We start from the raw sequence: 25,267 nt of genomic DNA, 5'->3' as shown, positions 1-25,267 counted from the left end.
GGTGAGTCCAGCCCCAATGATCTGTTGAGAACCATGCACCTTTTAAGGCTTACAAGAGTTAGTCCCAGTGCTATGAAATATTCATTTCAGCAAAACTTCTGAGCCTTCCCTTGTCTTGTTGGTGCCACATGGGAAAGCTTCTGGCCATCCAGAAAAAGGATCCACCAATGCCAAAATGTGCCAGTGCCCCCTTCTGCCTGGGCACTTCTGCAAAATCAGTTGGCCAAAATCACCTGGTGGTTCCCATTTAACGAGCCCTGGAGGCAGCCTTCTTCCTTCAAAACCAACCCCATCTTTCTCAACAACTGATCTATTATTTTTTGCCATTTTTGTGCTTACTAGATGCCTTTGTAAACTGGCCACCATATTCTCCATTTCCTCATGTGTTTCCTGATGTTTTAGTTCTGTTATACATTAATTGTGGAGCTACAATTACCTGCCCACACGGGGTTACCAATCACCTGCTGGGATTTTCCGTAGCTGCTGCTGCTGGGGCTGACTGCCTGTCCTGATCACTGGAATCTGGTTGTTGTTGCAGAACATTCCAGTTTTTGCTAGGTATTAGTGCAAGGAGAGCTTTTGCAGCACCCTCTTGAGCTGTTTGGTCAGCCAATGGATTCCCTGGATTAACTGGGGAGTCTCCAAACCCATGGGCTTTACAAGGGCATCAGGGCCACTTCTTTTGGCTTTGGCACACTGCAGTAGGTGACTGATTTCTTTTTGTACTCAGGAGGAGACCTTTGTGCCTTTTCCTTCCATGTGGCTCCCTGGGCGTGTATTATTCCAAACCCAGAGTTCAAATCAGTCCATATGTTCACCCTTTTTCCTTCAGTGATTTCTAGGAAAGGTCATTCATTCTGCTTTTTGTGTCGAAGTGTTCAAAGGTAAAGCCTGGCCTTCTAGGACCTGGCTCGAGGTTCCCACTGCACACCCAGCTGCCCGTTTCCCATCCGTACCACACTGCTCCCACCAGGGTGCAGGGCCGGTGCTGGCTCCTGCATGGGATTGCTCTCGAGGTCCCAGAGTCTGCCAGAACACACTTGTTCCATGGATCCCAGGCAGTCATGGCACAAAGACTCCAAGCCTTCTCCTAGAAGGGACTCGAACACTTCCCTGTTCCAACCTTGGGGACCTTGAACCAAACCCTGCAAAGCTTTTGCTGCACCTTACAGGCAGGTCAACAGTTTACACCAGGAAAGAAAAGGAAAAGGAAAAGGAAAAGGAAAAGGAAAAGGAAAAGGAAAAGGAAAAGGAAAAGGAAAAGGTGCTTTTATCTTACCAGGGGTCTTTCTCTGATTTCCTTTGGAGCAGGGATCAAAGGCTCTCCCCAGAATCCTTCCGTGCTGCCTGCAGGTGCTGCCATCCCTCAGATCTGTTGAAATTCCAGAGGATGAGGCCATGGGGTGTCCCAATGGTGCCTTGGTTCCATGGCCCCGCAGTGTAACCATGGTGTCCTTGGTTCTGCAGTGGCACAATGGACCCTTCATTCCATGAGGCCCCACAGTGTGGCAATGGTCCCTTGAGTCCAGGAGGCCCCACAAGGTCACAATGGTCCCTTGGTTCCATGGGCCCTGCACTCTCACAATGCTCTCCTTGGCTGCATAAGTTCCCATAGTGTCACAAGGGTCTCCTTGGTCCAGAGACCAGGGCAGAAAGATTCCCCAAGGCCCCAGAGTGTCACAGGGATCTCTTTGGATCTGCAGTGTCAGAACTGACCCTGGGTTACACGAGATCCTCCTGTGTCCCAAGGGCTCGTTGGTTCCACAGGGCCTGATTCTCTGACACTTCAAAGATGGTGTTGGACAGTTTCTATTTTCCCGCAGTTTGGTGAGGAAAGGAGCATGCTGGGCAGAGCACGGAGATGCTGCTGCTGTCTGCCCAGGGGAAAGGGCCCAACAAGGCTGAGGGGCTGGGAGGCTGCTGGAAGGGCCGTGCCCCACATGGTGCAGCTTTCCTGGGAGCGGGGGAACAGCAGCAGAGACACGCACTGCCCCACAGAGCAGCTGGGCAGGGCAACACTGGGCATGAGGAGGAGGAAATGTCCCTCCCAGGGCAGTGCTGGGGCAGGAGAAGCATCCAGAGAGAGGGTGAGTTCGGGGCATGTGTGTGTGCCCAAGGCACAGAGGGTGAGGGTGGGCACAGCTCAGGCCAGGGCTGGCAGTGGCAGGGCAGAGCTGGCGGGGCAGCGAGATGGGAGTGTGCAGCCTGCAGGGACACAGCAGCAGCTGTGGGACAGTGCAAGACAAGCTGTGCTGGACATGGCCAAGGGCCCTGGCAGGGCTGGCAGTGCCCAGGAGAAGCCAAGTCTTGGTGCCCTGGGGCACAGCAGCGTCTGTGAGGAGACACCTTGTCTTGGGGCCCTGGGGCCTCCTGGCACAGCCCCAGCAAGGCTGGGCACTGTCAGCCCCTTGTCCTGCCCTCAGCATCCCCTCCACATCCCAGTGGCCTCAGGGATCTACTGGAAGGAGTCCCTGGGGAGCCTTGGTCAGGAATGGCCCTGGGGGCTCCTCAATGCTCCCAGGGACTGCAGGTTTTTCAAAGGACTTTGGCTTTGGCTTTTGCCTGGGAGTCTCTGAGAGCTTTGTGCAATCCTGGCCCCCAATTCTCTGCTCTAATGAGTCCCTGGAGATTCTTTGTCAGTAACAACACTCAGTGGGGCTCATTAATGCTTTGAGATACTCAAGGGTAATTAAAGCACCTCTTTCTGACATTGAGTCCCTGAGAGGTTTGTGCAGTCATGGTCCCCAATTATCTGCTTTAATCAGTCCCTTGAGAGCCTTGGTCATTAACGACAGTTCATTAATACTTCAAGGTACTTCTGGTTTTTCTAAGGTACTTTCCTTTTTCCACACTGAGTCTCTGAGAGGTTTGTGCAGTCATGGTCTCCAATCCTCCGCTTTAATCAGTCCCTTGAGAGCTTTGTACTGACACATATGTATTGGCAGCCACTGAAGAATTCCCTGCAGCTGCCCCAGCAAAGGGGGAACCTTTGGTGCCCGGCCAGGCCGTGCCATGCCCAGCTCTGGCAGCATCCCCCTGGCTCTGGACTCACCTGCACACTGGGCGTGGAGCGTGTCTTTGGAGAAGGTGCCACAATCAAAGTCCATCATCTTCAGCTGCCGCTGGCCAGCTCCAGGAAGAGGTTATCATCCTTGAGGTCATCCTTGGTGTCTCCAGCAGCAGCAGCCCCACTTGCTACAGCTTCTCCAGGGGCTCCTTCTCCTTCCCTGGGGCCACACCAGGCTCTCAGGGTTCTGCCCAGGGCCCCAGCCATCAATGAACCAGACAAGCAAAACCAGGGGGGATGGTGGCCACCAGTGCTTGCCAGAGCAGGCCTCCAGCTCAGCTGCAGCCCAAGAGCTGCGTGTTCCCTTCTGATGCTCCCTGCTCAGAGCTACAGGCAGGACAAAAGAGTCTGCTTTGCTTTGCCACTGATTGCCAAGAGATGGGTGGGGCTGTTCCCTGCCAGGCCCCTGGATCACACTGTGCCCGTGGCTCTCTGCCATCCTCTAGGGCACATGAACACCCTGCAGCCACGGGTCACGGAAGAGCTCTTCCAAGGATGGCCTGGCCAAGGGCTGCATGGACAAGCACCTCTTCAGAACATCCTGGCACTCTGGGCACAGAAACCAGAAACCACCAGGCAGCTGCAGAAGGATCCCGCCCGCTTTGCCCCCCATTCCTGTGCCCAGGCCATGCTGGCTGTGCCCAGAGCTGTGCCTAAACTTGCCCATGCATTCTGTGCTTTGGAGGGCAGCAGGAGAGCAGGACATGTGCCACCTGCTCAGAGCTGCCAGAGCGGGATGCTCCTGAGCCCGCTGCTGTCTCCCAGCACTGCTATTCCCCCTGTGCCACAGAGATGAGGGATCCACACAAAAGGAAAGAGACGAGGAGCCGACACTTTCATTGCCTGCCAGAAATGGGTCTCATTTTGCTCTGCATTCCTTTCCTACGAGGAGTTATCTATTAAAAAAAAAAGAGAAAAAAGAAAAGAACCAGAAAAAGTATGAGAGATAAAAACAAAACCCAAATGGGTAGTGAAAAGTCTTCTACAACTTTGGATTCAGAGGTAATTGATATTTTTCAAAAGAGAACTCAGTTATTTAGCATTTTTTTGTTTCATTCAGTGCTTGTATTGTTTTCACTCCTTCCTTCCTTCCTTCCCGCTGTGAAAAATGAGGTTCACTCTCTTTTGAGAATTTAAAGGGTTTAATATAAAGACAATAAGAGACACATAAAATAAAGCAAAGAGGTAACAGCCGAGTGCCTTGGCGCTCTGCCAAGAGCACACCTGATGCTAGAGGTGAGTCCTTTTTATACCATTTTTACTGTCTGTTCTCTATTCATATTCAAACTTTTCCCAGAGCTGTTCTGCATGGCCACTCTTTGGTTCTGCCTTTTTAGAGCATGCGTAGTCTTCTGCCTTGCGGTTTTATTTCTTTTGATTCTTGGGGTTGGGCCCGCTAGGTAAGAGTCGATGGTGGGGTGGATCTCTGAATTCTCCAGGCAGTCAGGGCTGATCGCAGCTTTGGGCCTCTTTGCCCCCCGGGCAGAGCGGTGATAAGGGCTCTCGGATCCTCCTGGCTGCCCTTTCTCCGGGCAGAGCAGCCTTTGGGCCCTTTTGTTCCCTGGACAAAGTGTTGATCAGCAGCTCCTCGGGCCTCATCCTCTGCTCCCTTGGAGGTTCTCTTACTTGCTCACACTTGCTAACATTCTTGCTAAAACGAGAGAAAACTACATCCACACAGCAAAAGCATTTCTAACATTATATAATATCTACCTTTATACTTTGCAAGAAGCCAATATTATAATATATGTTTATAACAATCCCCCCTTTTTCTATTTTATAAATCATTTGGCTTGAGCAATAATTCTTTTTTCTTGGCTTCTAATGTCCGTTTGTTCTTTTCACAGATCAATTTGGCTTCTTCGAGAGGGTCTTTTACATCACTTTTTAATACCTTAATTTTTTGTGCTGTTCCAGACATAGCCAACTTTGGGTCAGTAGGCATTGCCACAACTTGCATGCCTTGAACTATGCTGGTGATTAGCCGAATAAAGCAGGGGATCAAGCAAGGGAGAAATATTAGACCAGCTGTAGCACATAAGAGGAAGAAGCCTAGCTTCTTCCACCATTCTTTCCCCAGTATGCCATCCCACCAGTTAGCAGTCATCATTGATTCCCACTTTTGGACTGGTACATGGGCTGTTTTTCTGATATTGCTGGCGATATCTAGAACAGCATCCCCATTGTCATCAATTTTTAAACAACATTCCGATGTATTGAACTTCCCACACACACCCCCTTCTTCAGCCAGTAAATAGTCTAGAGCCAGCCTATTTTGATATATTGCAGCTCTGGTTTGGCGTTGCTGGCTGACAATTTCATAGCCTCAGCTGTTTCATTGGTTATGATTTCTACAAGGGCTTGGAGTCTGATGATACGATTCAGCATGTAAATTGGGGTTCGATATCCCCAACTTCCATCTTGTGCCCAGGTAGCTGGCCCATATGTTTCTAATATTCGTTCAGGGGGCCACTCCTCATCTTTCCATTTTTGGAATCCTCCAATCAAATCTCTTTTATTTCTTTTGAAGTCTTCATAGACAGGTATTCCTAATTGATCTCCCTCTGGTTATGGTAAAAGGAAAAACCCTGGTTGAATGATTCCTAATGTACAACTCCCTTTCCAATGTGAAGGGAGTCTTGGGTATGCCCTTTTCCCACATATCCAAAATAAGCCATCTGGTGCTTTCCAATAATCACCTTCTTGTTGATTTATATTCTCCCAAAATTTGGATATTTCTGGGATTCCAAAATAAGGATTTTTTCTTGTGTCATTACACTGAAAGAGTACAATTTCATTATCATATACACAGTTGGTTTTTTTTCTGAGCCCAATACTAAGTTGGTTTTTCTGGGACCCACCACATTGAAGTTTTGTTACTCACTTTATACTTTTTACAGGGAGTGTTTCCTACTTCACTAAGAAAGTTTTTCCCAGTTCGCCAGAGGCATTCTTCTATCACTGTTGAACTTAAAAACCACCCCTCAGGTCGGTTCCCCCCTCTTATATTTGTCCGGTTCCATTTAAGGAGCTCTACCGAGCCTACGCTGCTACCTTTCCATGGCCATTCTTCTGTCATTAAAGCTCCTCCACAGACCCAACAGTTGGTTATGTTAAGTTCTTTACCTATCTTCTCCCCCAATTCCACAAACAGGTTTTTTCCCAACCTTGGGGTGTTTTCCTCTTTTAACTGTTGTTTAAGCTTTGCATACAGGTCCTGATGTGAGGTAAATATAGGCCGAGGTTGCTGTGCTGGCTTTGTATTTTTACTTACCACTTGTTCTTTTACCAAATCTTGGACTGTTCCTCTGGTGGCAGCTGTGAAGCAAATCGATTTTTCTCCTTTTGGACAATTACTTCCTAGTCTGTTTCCACTTGTTCTTAAATTTTCTGTAATCCAATATTTTTCCCCTTTATGCATGCAAATACCTAATTTGGACGAGTCATAACAGTGACTGTCGATATGGGTATGAGTAATAAGAAAGAAGCCCCGGTGTCTTTCCATGTAGAGCTTTCGGTAGCATTTGTAACATGGTCTTGCCAGTGTCCCAAAAGGGACCAGGATAAGTGACAAAAGAAGGAATAACAGAGGTCCGGCATGGCTTATACACCCACCTCCCTTGCCTATGAGGTTGCAACCCATAGCAGGTGTATTGGATCTTCTCGGTGGCGAGTACAGTGGCCAACCCGGTCTTGCCCTCTATTTCCTTGTCACTTCCTTTGTAGCTTCTAAGCAAATGTCATAGGTTAGCAAGCATAGTCCCGGAAGGGATGTCCTTGCTAAGGGGTGCTTACAGTTTCCTCTGGGAACTGATAGAACCTATCAGCTGGCCAGTTTGAATATGGACAATTCTCTAAGCCACTTAAAGTTGTGACCACCTCTGTGATCCACATTTAAGAATAGGCAAACTCCCCCTCCAAGCTCTCTCTCGTTTCCGGCGCTGGGACAGGTGGCTGCGGGCCCCGTGCGGGGGGCCGGCGGGCCTGGCCAGGCCCTGCTTGGGCCAGGCTGGGCTGGGCCACGGCCATCCTGAAGCCATGGACCTGTTCCAGCCATGGAACCCCCCCCACTGCCTTGCCGTGGGCAGCCGGAGTGGCTTGGCTCTTCCCCCTCTCCACTGCAATAAGAAAAATTCAACATTCCAGCTGCAAAGCTGCAAGGCCAAGGTGAGATTAACCCTTTTACTGCTGTGAAGAGCTGAAAACCTGAGGAAAGAGAGAGAGGAGATGCTTAAAGCTGAAATTCTCTTGTGAAGCTATGATATATCAGAGTATCCTGTTGTAATTCATGAAGATATGGGGGGTGGAGTGTTCAACTCGTAAGCAAAAGCACCTGCGCTGAGATAGGCAGATGCTGACGCAGCTGTAATTTCATGAGAAGTTTGGACAAGGAGAGATGGACCAGATGAGGACTTTTGCTCCAAACGGGAAAGGAGAAAACCTCAGTTCCTAGAGATGCTCCCAGAGATAGTCCTAACGATGAAGATGATGAAGACCCTTTGCTCCCAGGGAAGGAGAAGGGCCTCTGTTTTTGTTTCTGAAGGGCTCAACCTTAAAATTGTACCCCAAAAACCTTCAAGAGTGGACCCTCGAAAGCAGTTGCGGGAAAAGCTGCAAGTCGGGGGAAAGGACTCGCAGGCAGAGAGACTCCTCTTCCTAAATGGACTGAACGATATTTGGAAGTGGGCGGCTGTCTCGTTTTGATAATGTTTTCATAGCACGAGCAAGAAGAGACTTCTCTTTCTAAATGGACTGAACAAGGTTATTATGGAAGTGGTAAATAGACTGAACATCTTAAGGGTTGTCTTTTCACATTGTCAGTGGGAGAAGGGAGGAAGGTGGGGGGAGGAGGAGAGTTCTGAAGGTGGTATAATTTTTTTTTTCCCTTCTTTTAGGTCTGTTAATAAACTTCTTTATATTCTTTCAAGTTTAGTGCCTGCTTTGCATTTCTCCTAATTCCTATCTCACAGAAGATAAACAGTAATGAGTATTTTAGACCAAACCACTACACTAAATTGGTGTTTCTGCCCGGTTACAAACCCAACCCACAACAGTATGAGTAATAAGAAAGAAACCCCGGTGTCTTTCCATGTAGAGCTTTCGGTAGCATTTGTAACATGGTCTTGCCGGTGTCCCGAAAGGGACCAGGATAAGTGACAAAAGAAGGAATAACAGAGGTCCAGCATGGCTTATACGCCCACCTCCCTTGCCTATGAGGTTGCAACCCATAGCAGGTGTATTGGATCTTCTCGGTGGCGAGTACAGTGGCCAACCCGGTCTTGCCCTCTATTTCCTTGTCACTTCCTTTGTAGCTTTTAGGCAAATTTCTTTGGGCACCTTTTTTTTAACTGTAGTATCTTACTGTATCTTAGGTATTTCTCATTCAACAGGCACTAGTAATTCCCATCTGCAGAGCAAAGTTATTTCTTTTGTTGCTTATGATTTTGTCTGGATAGGGGGGTCGATTTTGTGCTTGATACCCTTTACAACTAGGGTGTCGATGATGTGAAATGCCAGTTTCCCTCCAGACTAATTACTTATATTTGACCTGGCTGGCATGCCCCGTATTAGAATGATTCAAACAGGGTATATGATGTGGCATTGATGGAAGTTGTGATTCTCCCCCTTCTCAATACAAATCACAGGCTAGAATCAGAACATGAGAGTTCCCTGTTTGATACAGTCCCAACCCTTCCTGTCTGAAGTGAGAATATTCTTCTCCAAGATGTCCCAGAATTTGTCCAGGGGCCACTGATATAAATTTGGCTTTTACTTCTCAGTTAGGTGTGATTCTTTGCATATCCTTTGGATTATTTAGATTGTTCTAGTTCTTTGCCACCTGGCCTCCGTTTAAGAATCAATTTGGTGTCACCTGGTTTGGATATTACAGTCCACTCTTCAGGTTCTTTTACAGGTCCTTTGATTCTGCTGGCATGGATCCACCCTCATTCCTTGGTCCGGACTGCGGCCTCAGTCGTCAGCAGTACCTGAAAAGGACCCTCCCATTGTGGAGTCAAAGATTGTTCCTTCCATGTTTTTACCAATACCCATTCCCCTGGGTGGATATTATGAATTCTGAACTCCAAAGTTGTGGTTTGAGGGATCATTCCTTTCAGCCGCAAATTTTCAAGTGTTCTGGCAATTGTGGTGACATATTTTCTGACACTTACTTCTCCCACTTCATAAGTGGCTGTTTCATGTTGAGTGGTAAGGAAGGGTAATCCGAACATCATCTCATAAGGAGATACTCCCAGGTCTGACCTGGGCTGTGTTCGGACTCTCAACAGAGCCAAAGGTAAGCATTTTACCCATGACATTTGAGTTTCAATCATTAATTTTGTTAAAGTTTTTTTTCAAAGTCTGGTTCATTCTTTCTACTCGGCCTGAACTTTGTGGGTGCCAGGGGGTATGTAATTCTCATTTTATCCCTAAGGCCTGAGTTATTTGTTGTAAGACTTTGGATGTAAAATGTGTTCCTTTATCTGCGTCTATTTTATTAACCATTCTATATCTGGGAATAATTTGTTCCAGAAGGGTTTTGCATACTACGTTAGCTGTAGCTCTGGTAGCAGGAACTGCTTCCACCCAATGAGTTAGATGGTCTACTATTACTAATAGGAACTTCCATCTTTGTACTTGAGGAAGTTCAGTGAAATCTACTTGGATACTTTGGAATGGTCGCAGAGCTAACTTGCTCTCCTAATGTTGTTTTTCTCATTATTTTCCTATTCACTCTTTGGCAAGTTATACAGTTCCCAGTTATTTGTTTTGCTACCCCAAAGATTCCAATACACCCATAATTTCTCAGAAAATGATCACACAAAGCTTGAGTGCCCCAATGAGTTTTTTGATGCATATCTTCTAATATTCTCTTAGTGAGTGGCATATTAAGTAACTGTCTCCCATCAGGGAGTTTCCATTTTCCAGATTGATCTTGTTCTCCCCCTATCTTAAATAATTCCTTTTCTTCTTCTTTACTAAATTTGGGGATTTCCAATTCTCACCTTTCTGGGGTCAGGATTAACATAATTCGTTTAGTCCCATTTTCTGCTGCATCTTTGGCTTCTTGGTCTGCTAGATTATTCCCTCTTATTTCTGGGGTCATCCCTTTTTGGTGTCCTTTGATATGCACTACAGCTATTTCTTCAGGCAATTTTAATGCCTCCAACACTTCTGAAATCAGGCCTTCATGTATCAGTTCCTTCCCCTTTGAATTTAGTAAACCCCTTTCTTCCCAGATTTTCCCAAAGGTATGTATTGCCCCAAAGGCATACTTTGAATCAGTATAGATGGTCCCCTTTTTGTGTGCTAAATGCTCCAGTGCTCTTTTTAGAGCGTATAATTCACAAGATTGCCCCGACCAATTTGAAGGTAGTTTTCCTTTTTCGATGGTCTGCATATTCATCCCATTGACTAAGGCATATCCTGACATTCTTTTTCCTTGCAAACATCTGGATGAACCATCCACATATATTCTTTCCCCTTCTAAGAGGGCTTGTTCTTCTAGATCTTCCCGAACTTTTGTTTGGTATTGAATAATTTCCAAGCAATCATGTGCCAGGTCATCTTTTGGTTCTCCATAGAGGAATTGGGCCGGATTGAGGCTTTTGCTTGTTTCTATAGTTAGATCATTACTGTCAATCAGAATTGCTTCATATTTTAGTATCCTGGAGTCTGTTAACCATTTTTCAGCTTTTTGATTTAGCACATTTCGTACCGCATGGGGTGTGGATACAATCAGTTTACTTCCAAAGGTGAGCTTACGGCTTTCCTCCACCAAAATAGCAGTAGCTGCTATGGCTTGAATGCACACCGGCCAGCCACGGCTTACTGGGTCCAATAGTTTAGATAAATAAGCTATTGGTCTTCTCACCCCTCCCCATTCCTGGACTAATACACCATGAGCTATTCTATTTTCTGCATTCACATATAAATGAAAGGGTTTTTCTAGTGAGGGTAAGCTTAGGGCTGGTATCGAGGCTAGTTTCAACTTCAATTTTCTAATTTATTATCATCATCTCTGGTCCATTGTATATTGTCTCCCCCTGTTAATTTTTCATATAAAAATTTTACTGCTTGTGTATATCCCTCAATCCATAGTCTGCAATATCCCAGTAGCCCCAGCAGTCTCCTAACCTCCTTTTTTGAAGAGGGAGGAGGGAGGGATAAAATCCCGGTAATTCTTTCAGGATTTAGTTTTCGGCTACCTTTGCTTATCAGGTGGCCGAGATATTTTATTTCTGATTCTACAAACTGTAATTTCCTTTTTGATGCCCTTAGTCCCTTTTCCCCAAGAAAATTTAGAAGCTTTATAGTAGCTTCTTTAACTTTAATTTCATCTTCTCCTGATATTAGAAGATCATCTACATATTGGATAATTTGTATTCCTGGGGGAGTGGGGAAGGTTTGTAATATTTCTCCCAAGGCTTGCCCAAATAAATTTGGGGCCTCACAATACCTCTATGGCAGTTTAATACCACCTCAGTTGGTTCTTTTTCCCTGTGTTTGGATCTTCCCATTCAAAGGCAAAAATATCTCAGCTTTCCTCTGCCAGTGGGCAGGCCCAAAAGGCATCTTTAAGATCCACCACACTAAACCACTGATGTTGAGGTGGAATTTTACTTAAAAGAGTGTAGGGATTAGGAACCATAGGGTAGCAGGCCCGTGTTCTTTTGTTTGCTTCTCTTAAATCTTGCACTAATCTATAATTTCCATCAGATTTCTTTACTGGGAGAATAGGGGTATTATGAGGGGATTTACAAAGTTATAGTGTCCCATCCTTTATTAATTCTTCTATTACTGGTTTTAAGCCTTTTCTCCCTTCTAAAGATATAGGGTACTGACGTACATGAATGGGTCATTCTTCTTTTTCAATTGTGACCCTTATGGGGTCAATATCTAGTCCACCCCTATTCCCTTCCCCAGCCCAAACCTCTGTTAATTTTTCTCTCATCTTCTTGGCTAAGTTTTAACACTTTGGCCGTCATTTTCCCTTCTTCTGGTATGACCCCAATCCCCAGCTGGATTTGTAAATCCCTTCCTAATAAATTGCTGCCAGCCCTAGGAACTAACAAAACATCCCCTATCCCTATTTTTGTTTCCCTTCAATAACTACATCTTTAATGACAGGGACCTTAAATCCTTCCCCCTTTGCTCCCGTTACTTTTACCACATCATTACTTACATCACACCCTTTTGGAATATTCATCACACGAGTCCTTTCTGCCCCAGTGTCAACTATAAATTCTAATACTTCCTCTTGGGGGCCTACTTTTAAAGTTATCAAAGGCTCCAGATGGTATTTATCCCCCAAAAAATAGAGCCCATGACTTCCCTATTTCTCTTCTGTGTGTGTCTCTTGAAATATTTTCAGATCCCTCCTCAGGTGGGGGCATTCCCTTTTATAATGCCCTTCTTCCTTGCAATAAAAACAGGCATCCCTGGGTTGTTCTTGGAATCTTGACTGTGCTGAGGTTTTATTTTTCTCCCTTCCACCATTTCTGAACCCTGAATGTTTAGTAGTGTTACCTGAGGGCTTTTGATTTAGATTTTTTTGGAAGGTACTCTCTCGCATAGTGGCTATCATAATCTTTGCTTCCACTTTGGCTTTTTCTTCATCCCACCGGACATGTATCTTTTGAGCTTCCCTTACTAGGTCTTGTAATGGTTTCTCGTACCAGTCTTCTATTTTTTCCAATTTTTTCCTAATATCTGGCCAGGCATGAGTGACAAAGTTAACTCTTAGCAGGGCTTGCCCTGCTAGGGTCTCCAGGTCTATCCCAGAGTATTGTTTCATATTCTTTCGGAGCCTCTCCAACCACTCAGTCGGGGTTTCTTCCTTCCCTTGCTGCCCCTCAAAGGCCTTTCTGGCATTTTGTCCTGGGGGTGCCCCCTCTTTTATTCCCTTGATTATCAAATTACGATAATCATTCATATGTCCCCTCCCAGCTTCATCATTTTGGTTCCAGTTAGGAGGTGTAATGGGCATTTTCTGATCCCCGGGTGGACCTTGTTGGTTTTCTCTTTCCCAAATTTTTATGCCAGCAATTCTAATCATTTCTCTTTCTTCTTGGGAGAATATTATTTTCATTATTGATTGCATTTCTTCCCAAGTGAAAATGTTGGGACCTAAGAACTGGTCCAACTGTTCAGCTGTACCTATGGGGTCTTCTAATAATCCTTTAATTTCTTTCTTGAAATTCCTAACCTCTGTAGAGGTTAGAGGAGCATTCACAAAGCCGGTTCCCCCTCCTCCCATAGGTAATTCTCTTAATGGTAATAAATGAATTTCTCGGCTTCCCTCTGTTTGTTTAGCAATGGAGGGATTGTTGGGCTGCCTCTGAGCCTTAATGGCACCTCTTGTATTCTGGTATGGTGCTCCTTCGTTAAGAAGAGGGTTTATTTGGGAAGAAAGCACCGAACTCCCCTGGGGAAGAGGGGCAGATTCAGAGTCCGGCGCTGAAGCCGAATATCCTGCGGTGCAGAGAGTGGGGGTGGGGTGTGGCAGTGAAGCCAAATACTCCGGAGCACAGGAGGCGGGGACCGGCACTAAAGCCGGGTTTCTCAAGGCAGGAGAGGTGGGGGGCTGAGGCCGGGACGTGTGACATTTCCCTTGATTCAATTGAGGCTGCTGGGATTCCCGAGATTCCCGGGAAGGGTGGGATCCCCGGCATGGGCAGGGGCAGGGCTCTCCCCCCGCTCCATTGGGGCGGGAGGGCTGCCCAGGGAAAGGCCCCCGGTGCGGGCAGAGGGGGGGCTGGTGGGGGAACCCCTGAAGCCGGGGGGAGGGGAACAGCCTCTGGTACTGGTGGCAGAGGCAATACTTCTAAAGGGTCTCACCTTCTTTTCTCTTCTGTATGCTTCTCCTCTGGGGTTTCTGATATTTTAAAGACTTTGGTTCCCAGAGGTTTTGTAATTCCTGTCCAGCAAGCAGCATATTCTCCCTCCTCAGGGTGAGATGGCTCTTTTGAATTTACAAATACATTTAAAGCCTGGCAAATCCATGCCTCATCAGACCCATATTTTGGCCAGTACACATGATCAGATCTGATTTCCTTTTTTACCCACTCTTTCATGCAGAATTGAATCATTTTTACTTTATCTTTTCCTTTTGTAGAAGGATCAGTTTCCCAGTTCGCGAGTTTGACCCCAAGGGGACTGTCTTGGGGTGTATCCTCTGGCACCCTTTTATAATTTGAACTTAATTTACTAGGTTGTTGTCCCATTTTTCCAGGAGTTCTCTATTCCAACTTACTCAAAATACCAATTTATTCCCCCCCTTTGAAATACTAATTCATTTCTTTAAAACACCAATTTTCACTGCTGTAAAGTACTACCCACCCTTTCACAGTACAAAAACCAAAAAAAATTTATTATAGCTCACTTTCCCCAAAAACAAAGTTAACTTCTAATTACACAGTTTTTCATTCACACATTCACTCTTTTTTAATATTTGTTCACTCACTCATTTCTACTCACAACAGAATAATAAGGTACCTCTTTCAAATCACTTGTTAGTATCCACCCATGGGTATGAAATAATCCTTAGGATTATTCTTGGATTGTGTTCTTGGATTTCCCTCAACTCAGCACTGTTAGCATCCAACCCCAACTTCTCTTGGGGTACTTTTAGACCCTGGGTGCTCTTGGAGTTTTCCTCAACCCAGCATATGGGGGGTGTAGCTCCCACTTTGCAATCCCTTCCCTGGGACCCCGTCCCAGTCACCCCCGGGAGATTCTTTCACTCCTCTTATCTCTCGCTTCGTCTCCTCGCTGGCCGCTGTTCTCGCCAACAAGACGGAACCGCAGCACTCAGAGACTGCCACACTCGCTTCGCAGATCTGGGGCAGCCAGCCCGCGTCTCATTCACACACACTCATCTCCCGTAACCACCCCCTTTTTGTTTGGACAATACTTACCAGTCCTGTTGCTTTTTCAGTGTCTGTAGGATTTTTGTCGAGAGCGCTTTCTTTCACTTGCTTTATTTTTGTGTCTTTCTTGTCCTCTGGGTGTTGCCCTGCCGCCACCAAACCGCGCCAACTCTGCCAACGTGGGCAGGGGGCGCCTTACCCTCACTTTTTGAATCTTCCCATGCTTTTCAGAGGCGAGGTGTAGATCCGGGATGAGCCCCCAGTTGTGAAAAACGAGGTTCACTCTCCTGTGAGAATTTAAAGAGTTTAATATAAAGACAATAAGAGACACATAAAATAAAGCAAAGGGATAATGGCCGGGTGCCTTGGCGCTCTGCCAAGAGCACACCTGATGCTAGAGGTGAGTCCTTTTTATACCATTTTTACTGTCTGTTCTCTATTCATATTCAAACTTTTCCCAGAGCTGTTCTGCATGGCCACTCCTTGGTTCTGCCTTTTTAGAGCATGTGTAGTCTTCTGCCTTGCGGTTTTATTTCTTTTGATTCTTGGGGTTGGGCCCGCTAGGTAAGAGTCGATGGTGGGGTGGATCTCTGAATTCTCCAGACAGTCAGGGCTGATCGCAGCTTTGGGCCTCTTTGCCCCCCGGGCAGAGCGGTGATAGCGGCTCTCGGATCCTCCTGGCTGCCCGTTCTCCAGGCAGAGCAGCCTTTGGGCCCTTTTGTTCTCTGGACAAAGTGTTGATCAGCAGCTCCTCGGGCCTCATCCTCTGCTCCCTTGGAGGTTATCTTACTTGCTCACACTTGCTAACATTCTTGCTAAAACGAGAGAAAACTACATCCACACAGCAAAAGCATTTCTAACATTATATAATATCTATCTTTATACTTTGCAAGAAGCCAATATTATAATATATGTTTATAACACCTGACTACAGCAAGAGCTTTGTCCTCTGCTTCAACTTCATCCCCCAGAAGAGCCCTGGTGACCCACATTCCCTGTCATCCACGTTGGGAAGACCCCTTGCTGATGGTCCTTTTCTTTTGGCCCTAATTTTCTTTTGATCCATCTTTGTCCCTTAAAAACACCCAAAATTGCGGTAAAAATAAAGAAATTGATCAGAGACATCTGAAGTCTCACCATTTTACTGGTATTTGGGGGGAATTTGGGGTTCAGGGTGATATTTAGCAGAGGAGGATGGAGACTGTCTCTGTCCCTCTCACCCCACTCGGTGCCCAGTGAGGGTCTGTGTCCTTCTCCCCTTGGGGTCCTCGGGAGGTGCTTGTGGGGCTTTGGGGGTGTCTCTGTCCCTCTCACCCCGATGATGCTTGGGCGGGGTCACACCAGGGGTGAGAGGGACAGAGACCCCCCCGGCCTCCCCAGGTGTGAGAAGGTTGGAGAGCCCCTCACCCCCCGAGCACACTCAGTGGTGAGAGGGACACAGAGCCCCTGGTCCCCCACCCTGCACAAGCATTCCCTGGGGTGAGAGGGATGGAGACCCCTGAGCATCCCCCAGGGCGAGGGGGACAGAGATCCCTGAGCATCCCCTGGGCTGAGAGGGACAGGGACAACCCCACCCCCCCCCGCCCCCCAGCCCCTCCCCAGCATCCCCTGGGCACCAGACCAAATAAACTTGGCAGAAATCAAACTTAACTTTACATAAAATGCTTTGAGCAATGTTTGCTCTTCCCACAAGTCACCTGTGATGAAAATGGAAACAAACCCCAACCATGAATGAACCGACAGCACAAGCAGTTATGGTGGCAATTCAAAGTTCCAGCAGCTCCCGCCCAGCTCCAGCTCAGCTGCTGCAGGTTCCTGTAAAAGAAAAGTGACAATTCGACCCAATACAGGTGATTGAAAGGAAGGAAAACTCCGTGTAGCTGTCACAAAGGTGGCAGGGAGAAAGAGAAAAATGATTCTCCCATTTGGCAAAGCCCCCCAGCCTGTGAGAGAGAAAAGGGGGGAGAGCAAGGGAGTGACAGGGACAGAGACCTCCCCTGGGGAGGGGCGAGTGTGACACTGTCCCCTGTGTGTGTGGCCTTCCCGGGCTGGGGGTTTCACACCTGAGCCAGTCTGGGTAAGGGGGGTGGTGTTCACTCCCCCTGAGCAGGGGTTACCCCCCACCCCCAAAACTCCTCCTGCTCCCTTGGGTGGGGGATGGGGGTGCAAACCTGGCCTCAGCAAATGGGTCTGGGGGCTGGGGCCTCCCCCAGGCCAACCCCAGGCAGGGCTGACTTTCAGGACAGCTCTGGGCTTGGCTTTCTGGTGGATTCATTCTCCTCCCTCAGCCTTGTTTACTTCTTAGAGTAAAGAACTGTTCCTCCTTTTCCTGCATTTTTGCTTGGGAGCCCTGTAGTTGTGGGATTGGATCCGAGGGGATCATCGGGGCACTGCTGGGCCACATGTACCAAGGTACCAATCACACCAAGGGGCCGGTGTGATTCTGAGAGGCCCCGTGGATCCAAGGAGACCATGGTGTTCCTGCAGGTCCTCATGGAATCACGGAGTCCATTGTGACACTGCTGGGCCCAATGGAACCAAGGACACATTTGTGACATTGAGGGGACTCATGGAACCAAGGACACCTTTGTGACACTGCAGGGCCCATGGAACCAAGGGAACATGGAGCAGCTCTGGCTGCCTTGGGCTCCTGGGGCGGCCTGACAGCTCCGGCTGACCTTGGCATGTCCAGGACCAATTCTTATCTGCCCCTGGAGCGCTGGGGTTCCGTGCTTTACTTCCTATGGAAGGAAACTGTCCTTCTCCTCCAGGGGCCCGTGGCCAAAACTGGGATTCTGCCTTCAAAATTCCGTCTATCAAAGGATTGCTCTGTGATGAAAGGTGCCAGGACAGACGGGTCTGGCTGGCCTTGGCCTCTGATGATCTCTCTGCCTTCTGAACACTGGGGCTCTGTGCTTTCCTTCCTAAGGAAAAGAACCATCCTTCTCCTCCAGGCACAAATGGCCAAAATTGGGATTCTACCTCCCAAATTCTGTCTATCCAAGGATTGCTCCCAGGGAAGAGCTGCCAGGGGAGATGCATCTGGCTGGCCCTGGCCTCCAGTGGCTCCTGCTCATGTCCCCCTGAAACACTGGGGCTCCGTGCTTTCCCTCCTGTGGAAAAGAACCGTCCTTCTTCTTCAAGCTCCCATGGCTGAAATTGGGATTTGGCCTCCCAAATTCTATCCCAGGATTGTTCCCAGAGAAAAGGTGCCAAGACAAACAGGTCTGGCTGGCCTTGGGCTCCTGGGGGCCACCTCTCATCTGCCTTCAAAACATTGGGGTTCCACCCTTTCCCTACAATGGAAAAGAACCGTCCTTCCTGTCCAGGTGAAAATTGGGTTTCCACCTCCCAAATTTCATATATCCAAGGGCTGCTCCCAGACAAAAGCTGCCATTACCATCAAGTCTGGCTGGCTTGGCCTCCTGAGGGCCAGATCTCACCTGCCTTCCAAACACTGGGGCTCTGTGCTTTCCTACCTATGGAAAAGACTTGTCCTGCTTGTCCAGGCACAAATGGCCAAAATTGGTATTCCACCTCCCAAATTCCCAATATCCAAGGGTTGCTCCCAGACAAACCTGCCAGGACAGACAGATGTGGCTGGCCTTGGCCTCTGGTGGCTGTGTCTCATCTGCCTCTGAAACCCTGGGGCTCGGTGCTGCCCTTCCTCTGGAGACCACTGTGACCCTGTGTGGCCTCGTGGAACCCAGGGGCCGTTGTGACCCTGCAGGGCTGGTGGCACCAAGGGGACCATTGTGACCCTGTGGCGTTCCATGGAACCAAGGGGCCACTGTGGCACTGCTGGCCCCAAAGAACATCTTTCAAGTCCAGGTGTCCATGGCCAAAATTGGGAATCCAGCTCCAGAATTCCGTATATCCAAGTACAGCTCCCAGACAAAATCTGCCAGGACTGACAAGTCCAGCTTCCCTTGGCTTCCTGAGGGCCAGCTCTCAGCTGCCTTTGAAACGCTGGGGCTGTGCTTCTCTTCCTGTGGAACAGAACCATCCTTCTCCTCCAGCTGCCCATGGGCAAAATTGCAATTTGGCCTCCAAAATTCCATCTATCCAAGGATTGCTCCCAGACAAAAGCTGCCAAGACTAACAGGTCTGGCTGGCCTTGGCCTCTGGTGGCCGCCTTTCATCTTTCAATACTGGGCTTCTGTGGTTTCCTTCCTGGGGAAAAGAACCATCCCTCTTGTCTGGGCGCTCTTGGCCTCGAGCACCTGACCACTGTATAGGGACAAAGGAGCTCTGTGCTCCGTGGAGTGGAGACTGAGGAGAGCAGAGGAGAGCCCTGGGAGGGACTAAAGGGAGGTTTCAGAGATGGTGGATCCTTCTGGCATTGTAGAGAACAGCCAGAGAAAGAGAAAATGAATGTGAAGGGCAGCTGGGGAGGCCCAGAGTGGACACCAGGAGAAAGGAATTTCCCTCCCAGGCAGGGCTGGGGTGCAACACGTCCCCCAGAAGGAATCTGGAGCAGCCCAGGCAGAGGCAGGCAGGACACAGAGCTGCCAGCAAAGGAAGGGGCCAGCCAGGTGGGGCAGCCGGGGGGATGAGGACAGCCTGCAGGGACAGAGGCGCAGGGCAGGGACAGCGTGGGACAGCCTGGGCTGCAGAGGGCAGAGGGATGGGCAGCAGCTGCAAGGCCCTGACAGAGCCAACTTGTGCAGCCCTTTGGCCACGGCTGCTGGCCCTGGCCCTGAGGCCAGGAGGGGACAAGTGACCCCTGCAGCCCTGGGGCCTCAGGGCCTCCTTGTCCCTGCTCAGCAGCCTGGCAGGGGCCGCCCCATGGTGCTGCCCTGGGCACTGCCCATCCCCACATCCCAGTGCCCCGGCAAGAGCCCTGAGCACTGAGGGAGGGACAGGATCTGCCTTGCCAGGGGCTGGGGCTCAGGCCTTGGCCCTTTGCACTCATGGAACACAGCCAGCTTTGCTCAGCACCAGAGACACCTTTCCCTTGCTTGTCCCCACCTGCCATCACTGCCTCCAGAGTTCTGCTCCCACTGGAACCTGGGGACACTTTCACGTGAGTCGTGTCCCTCGCTGGGACCCATTAAAAGTTAAAGAAACTTTGGACTTTGAATCTGACATTGAGTTCTTGAGAAGGTTTTTGAAGACCCTCTGAGGGACTGAGTCTGATGTGAACAACACCAAAGCCCCGAGAGGGTCATTAAAGTCCTTGTGCTGCTGCTGTGCTGCTGAGCTGGGCCGGGCTCCTGGCACAGAGGGAACTCTCAAGCTCCTGGCAACCAGCGAGAGCTTCAAAGAGGCAGCTCTGCTGAGGAGCAGCTCCTCTGCCAGCCCAGCAGGGCTGAGGGCACTGCCTGCAGGTACCTGGGAGGAGTGAGCAGAGAGCTGGCTAAAGCAGCTGGGAGGGCAGCTCTGAACTCATTCCTGGAGAAACCTTCCCAGCGTGGGACACAGTGAGTCTCTGGCTGCAGGGATCCTCTAGAGCTGGCCCATGGCACGGCTGCCATGGCTGTGAGGATGGCTCTGCTGCCGTTCCTGCCTTGGGGGAGGATGTGCTGCAGAGCGGGGCTGCCCTGGGCACCGTCAGAGGGACAGGGCAGGACGGCTCCTGCTGCCAGGGCCGGCTGCAGGCTGTGAAGGTGGGCAGCAGCCAGGGGTGCCCAGGGCTGTCCTGCAGAGCAGCTCCTGCAGCCCTGAGGGCTCTTTGCCAGGCCAGGGCATCTGCCACCTGCCAGGGGCAGCTCTCAGCCTGCCTGGCAGCTCCCCATGGGCTGTGGGGAGGAGTTGGAGGTGGAAGGAGCGACCCCCCTCAGGGCAGACTCCTCCTGCTGGGGAGGTGGTGCTGCATGGCCAGGGCTGCTCTCAGCTTTCTCCTCAAGGGAAGGGAAAGGGGCTCTCAGGTTTGTCTGTGTCACTGAGACTCCTGCACTGCCACCCTGGGGATCAGCAGCTCTGCCTCAGATCTCCCTCAGGAAGTGCCTCCTCCCACTCCTCTGCCTGCAGACAGCACCAGCAGCACCTTGGCTTGCAGCATCTCCCTTTGTCTGAGCTGCCCTTCAGGCCCTGCTGCCAGGGAGATGCCCCTGGGCAGTGCCCAGTGCTGGGAGGGCTCTGCAGGGCAGGGCTAAGCCCCCAGGGCTGGGCTGGGCTCTGGCAGCACTGGCAGGGACAAGCCTTGGACACAGAGAAACAGCTGCCAGGAGGCACAACTCCAGGCAGCAGAGAGCCAGAGCAACCACAGCTGCACAGGGAAAGGGAGAAGGGTTTAGAGAAATGGTTTTGAAATTGGAGCCTTCAAATAGTCACTTTATTTTTCAAGCCCATTTTGAGTACAATCACCCTGAAATAGAGGGAGGTGCAATGAGCAAAGGGCACCTGTGTGGGGACCAGCAGGTCCGACTGCACTGGGGCACAGGGAGCCCTGTTTTCCCTCTGGGCCCCCAGTGTTCAGACTGAGAGCAATGCTGAGGATGAGGCAGCAGCACAAACCTGAGCTCAGAAATCAAAAAGCTTAGCCAAGTTCTGTCACAGGAGGAGAAGTAGCTTTGCGGGAATTCCTAAGAAAATAGAATAGGATCAACTCAGGGGAATCTGTCCCAGCTTGTCAATGCCTTCTTCCAACAGCCCACAATGCCCAGAGTGAAGAAATGTCCAACAGCAGCTCCATCAGCCCCTTCCTCCTGCTGCCATTGGCAGACACGTGGCAGCTGCAGCTCCTGCACTTCTGCCTCTTCCTGGGCATCTCCCTGGCTGCCCTCCTGGGCAGCGGCCTCATCATCAGCGCCGGAGCCTGCGGCCAGCACCTGCACAGCCCCATGTTCTTCTTCCTGCTCAGCCTGGCCCTCACCGACCTGGGCTCCATCTGCACCACTGTCCCCAAGGCCGTGCACAATTCCCTCTGGGGCACCAGGCACATCTCCTACTCAACATGTGCTGCTCAGGTGTTTTTCTTTCTGTTCTTCCTCTCAGCAGAGGATTTCCTCCTCACCATCATGCGCTACGACCGCTACATGTCCATCTGCAAAGCCCTGCACTACGGGACCCTCCTGGGCAGCAGAGCTTGTGCCCACATGGCAGCAGCTGCCTGGGCCAGTGCCTTTCTCTACACTCTCATGCACACGGCCAATACATTTTCCCTGCCCCTGTGCCAGGGCAATGCCCTGGGCCAGTTCCTCTGTGAAATCCCACACATCCTCAAGCTCTCCTGCTCCAAATCCCACCTCAGGGAACTTGGGCTCATCGCTGCCAGTGCCTGTTTGCTCTTTGGCTGTTTTGTGTTCATTGTTTTCTCCTATATGCAGCTCTTCAGGGCCGTGCTGAGGATCCCCTCTGAGCAGGGCCGGCACAAAGCCTTTTGCACGTGCCTCCCTCACCTGGCCGTGCTCTCCCTGTTCCTCAGCACTGTTACGTTTTCCTACCTGAAGCCCCCCTCCATCTCCTCCCCATCCCTGGATGTGGCCCTGTCAGTTCTGTACTCGGTGGTGCCTCCAGCCCTGAACCCCCTCATCTACAGCCTGAGGAACCAGGAGCTCAGGGATGCCCTGAGGAAAAGGATCTCATTCTCCTGCAGAGCTGCTCTGATGTGACTCATTAATGCCCACTCTGTGTCCTGTGTCTGTTGCTGCTGACACAGGTGTTACGCTGCTGTGAATTTGTTCGCACAAAAATCTTTGTCTGTTCCATTTTTAATATGGTATTTGCCTTTCCAGTGTGACCCAGAGACTGTATAAACGGGGAGCTGCACTACAATATGTGTGTTGTCTTGTTTCCCTGACATCTTTCCTCTCTGAGTTATCTGGAGCTGCAGGGTCGGTGCCTCTGGGCAGAGCTGGGGGAGAAGAGAGTCCCAGCAGGACAGCACTGCCAGGGACCCCCAGGGCTTCTCCTCCATAACTCCTCTTCCTTCCCTTCCACACTCCCCTGCAGAGCCCCTGCGTTGGTTTCAGGCCTCAGGGCTCTGTCAGCTGGGTCCCAGTCCTGCTGTGTGACTGCCCAGGGACTGCAGGCAGGGACAGGCCGTCGGCACTGCTGGGACAGAGCTGGGCTCTGCAGCAGCATTTCCATCATGCGAGGGCATCTCCCCAGTGCAGGGCCTGAAAGCTTCAATCTCCTTCCCAGTTTTGTCTCAAGGATGTGCCCATGGCTCGCTCTGTCCCCCAGAGCTCTCGGATCCCACAGCACCAGCAGGGATGCAGCTGCGGCAGCTCGGGCTGGGGCAGCGCTGGGCTCTCGGCCGCTCCTGGCCGCACTCGGCCCCGCCGCAGCCACTTCTGCCAGCACAGCACGGGCCGGCCCGGCCTTGGCGCTCCCCCCCTCCCACCTCCCCAAATTCCCCTCGCGGGGGGCGCTAAGGCCGGGCCACACGGGGGCTCCAGCTGGGGAGCGCCGGGCGCTGCGGCTCTGCCTGGCAACTGCTGAGTCACCAGCGCCGCGCCTGCTGATTGGCTGAGCGCTGCCTGAGGGCCGCGCCTGCACCAAGGGGGGACACCCTGCTCCAGGGGGGATGGCCCGAAAACCGGGCACCCCCAGCGAAGGAACAACAGCAACGCCTCCCTACAAACACATGCTTTCAATCTGCTCGGACACAGCCACACGGACTTGGACACAAGCAAGTGACACAAGCAGAAACCATCAGCTCCACAAAATGCTACTGATTGACACACACTGCTGCTCAGCCAAGCTCCTGCTCAATTCCTCGACTTCCAGAACAACAACAAAGCCTGAACACAACCATGGACATCGTGTCCTATACAAAAGGGGACAACGTTGAGGCAGTTTGCACATTCTCCCAGAGGTAATTAAGGACATGGACACCCAGCAGGGGTAAAAAGGGAAGTCGAGAAGGGGTCTCAGCAATAGGGGACGGATGGTGTTGGTGTGCTGGGAAGGGATTGGTTGAAGGGAGGGTGCAGGAATATGGTTAAGGCAAACAGCAGCAGGAGGAATCTATGTGGTAAGAAAGGAAAAGGAAGATGGAAAAGAAGAGGAAGAGAAAGAAGTGAGGACAGGGATGTTTTTCAGCACCATCTTATCCTCAAAATTTGCCAGCTGATCTGGATCTTTTGTATCCCTGGTGTCCAGGACAGGGAAACAAAGAAGCTCAGGATTTCAGGGTTTGTCTCTGTGGTGGGGAGCAGCAGGACAGTGTTGCAGTGGGGATACGGCAACATGCATATATCAAACCAGGAGTCCTGTGAAAAGGAAATATATATGGACAGACAGATTCTTGATAGCTGTTTCAGAGATGTTTATTTCCCCAGCCGCATGGCCGGGGCTCTGCCAAGGAACTGTTCCAGTCACCGGACCGAGGGTCCTTCTGCCCGCGCAGGGAACACAAACCAACCAGTGGGAACGAGGCTGAGCAGGGGCAGGGAAACCCCGTGTCTGTGCCCTCAGGGCCCCTCTCCCAGGGCTCCATGGCAGGGGAGGGACCCCAACACCTCACCCGTTTTATTTTAATAAAAGGGGAATGAAAACAACTGGATAAACATTAGAAGAACAGTTTCAAGACAAAACAAGCCACCCTCCTGAGCCTTTAAATGTCCAATCAGATTCTGTGGAACATCTTAGGGCTGACAGAAGGGAGACAGAACTCTCTGAGCATGCTTTGTGGGGAAACTGAGGCAGGAGAGGGTTTAACTTCTTCTCTCCCCCTTTTCATCCCCCACTCAGCATTGGAAAGGGATTTTTGGGGAAACAATTGGCAAAAGCATGGTTTTGTGAGGGAAACCATGGATGAAAAAACGGATTAGGAATACACTGGGGGTAATAGGACATAGGGTAAAAGGGAAAGGTGGGATTAGGAAAGGGAGACTGTAGGGGGGGCTTACAATGGAGATATTGTCTAACATGACTACGATTTTTTGCATATATACTGCCTTTTACAGGAACACCATCAGGCCCAGTGACCTGCGATGCTTGTAACCCTTTTTTTCCCTAGCGCAATTTTGAATTCCACTAACTCTCCATCTCCCAAGCTTGGGATGCATTTTTCAGGGTTATTCTTTTTAATAGCAGTTCTATGCACGAATATATCTTGCTGGTTGTCACACCTTGTTATAAAACCATAATTTTGCTTAACATTATACCATTTTACTATTCCTAAGATCTTAGGTACTATGATCTTTTCCTTTTTCCGAGTGGCTGCTGTTTTCTGTCTCGCTGCGTCTTTGCTCTCTCCTTCGGTCACTCCCGTGTTGGAATTGTCGGGGCTGCTCATGCCTGCGCGCTCTTCCCGGGGTCGTGTTCGAGGCCACGCGGGCCGGGCCGGGCTGCGCCGCTCAGTTCTCCGTGCGTCGCCTCCTCTGATCACAGCTTCGCTGCCGATGCCAGGCGCTGCACCCACGTCTCAGCTGGGCCC

At 50.1% G+C, this 25,267-nt stretch overlaps 1 protein-coding gene across 1 annotated transcript in view; it reads left to right on the top strand.

The window, feature by feature from the left end:
• Nucleotides 1–22,493, top strand: part of LOC309584240 (olfactory receptor 14J1-like) — a gene marked incomplete at both ends in the record, with an annotated part of 83,079 nt that extends 60,586 nt beyond the window's left edge. The window contains one exon of the mRNA XM_082300200.1: nt 21,743–22,493. Within this exon, the coding sequence (XP_082156326.1) occupies nt 21,743–22,493 (751 nt within the window). The remainder of the gene's footprint in view (nt 1–21,742) is intronic.
• Nucleotides 22,494–25,267: the final 2,774 nt, after the last annotated feature.

This window comes from Coloeus monedula, assembly GCF_965178545.1.
Source record: "Coloeus monedula genome assembly, chromosome: 38".
NCBI lineage: Eukaryota > Metazoa > Chordata > Aves > Passeriformes > Corvidae > Coloeus > Coloeus monedula.
Note: the sequence above shows the minus strand (reverse complement) of the source record. Positions and strands in the feature narration are given on the sequence as shown.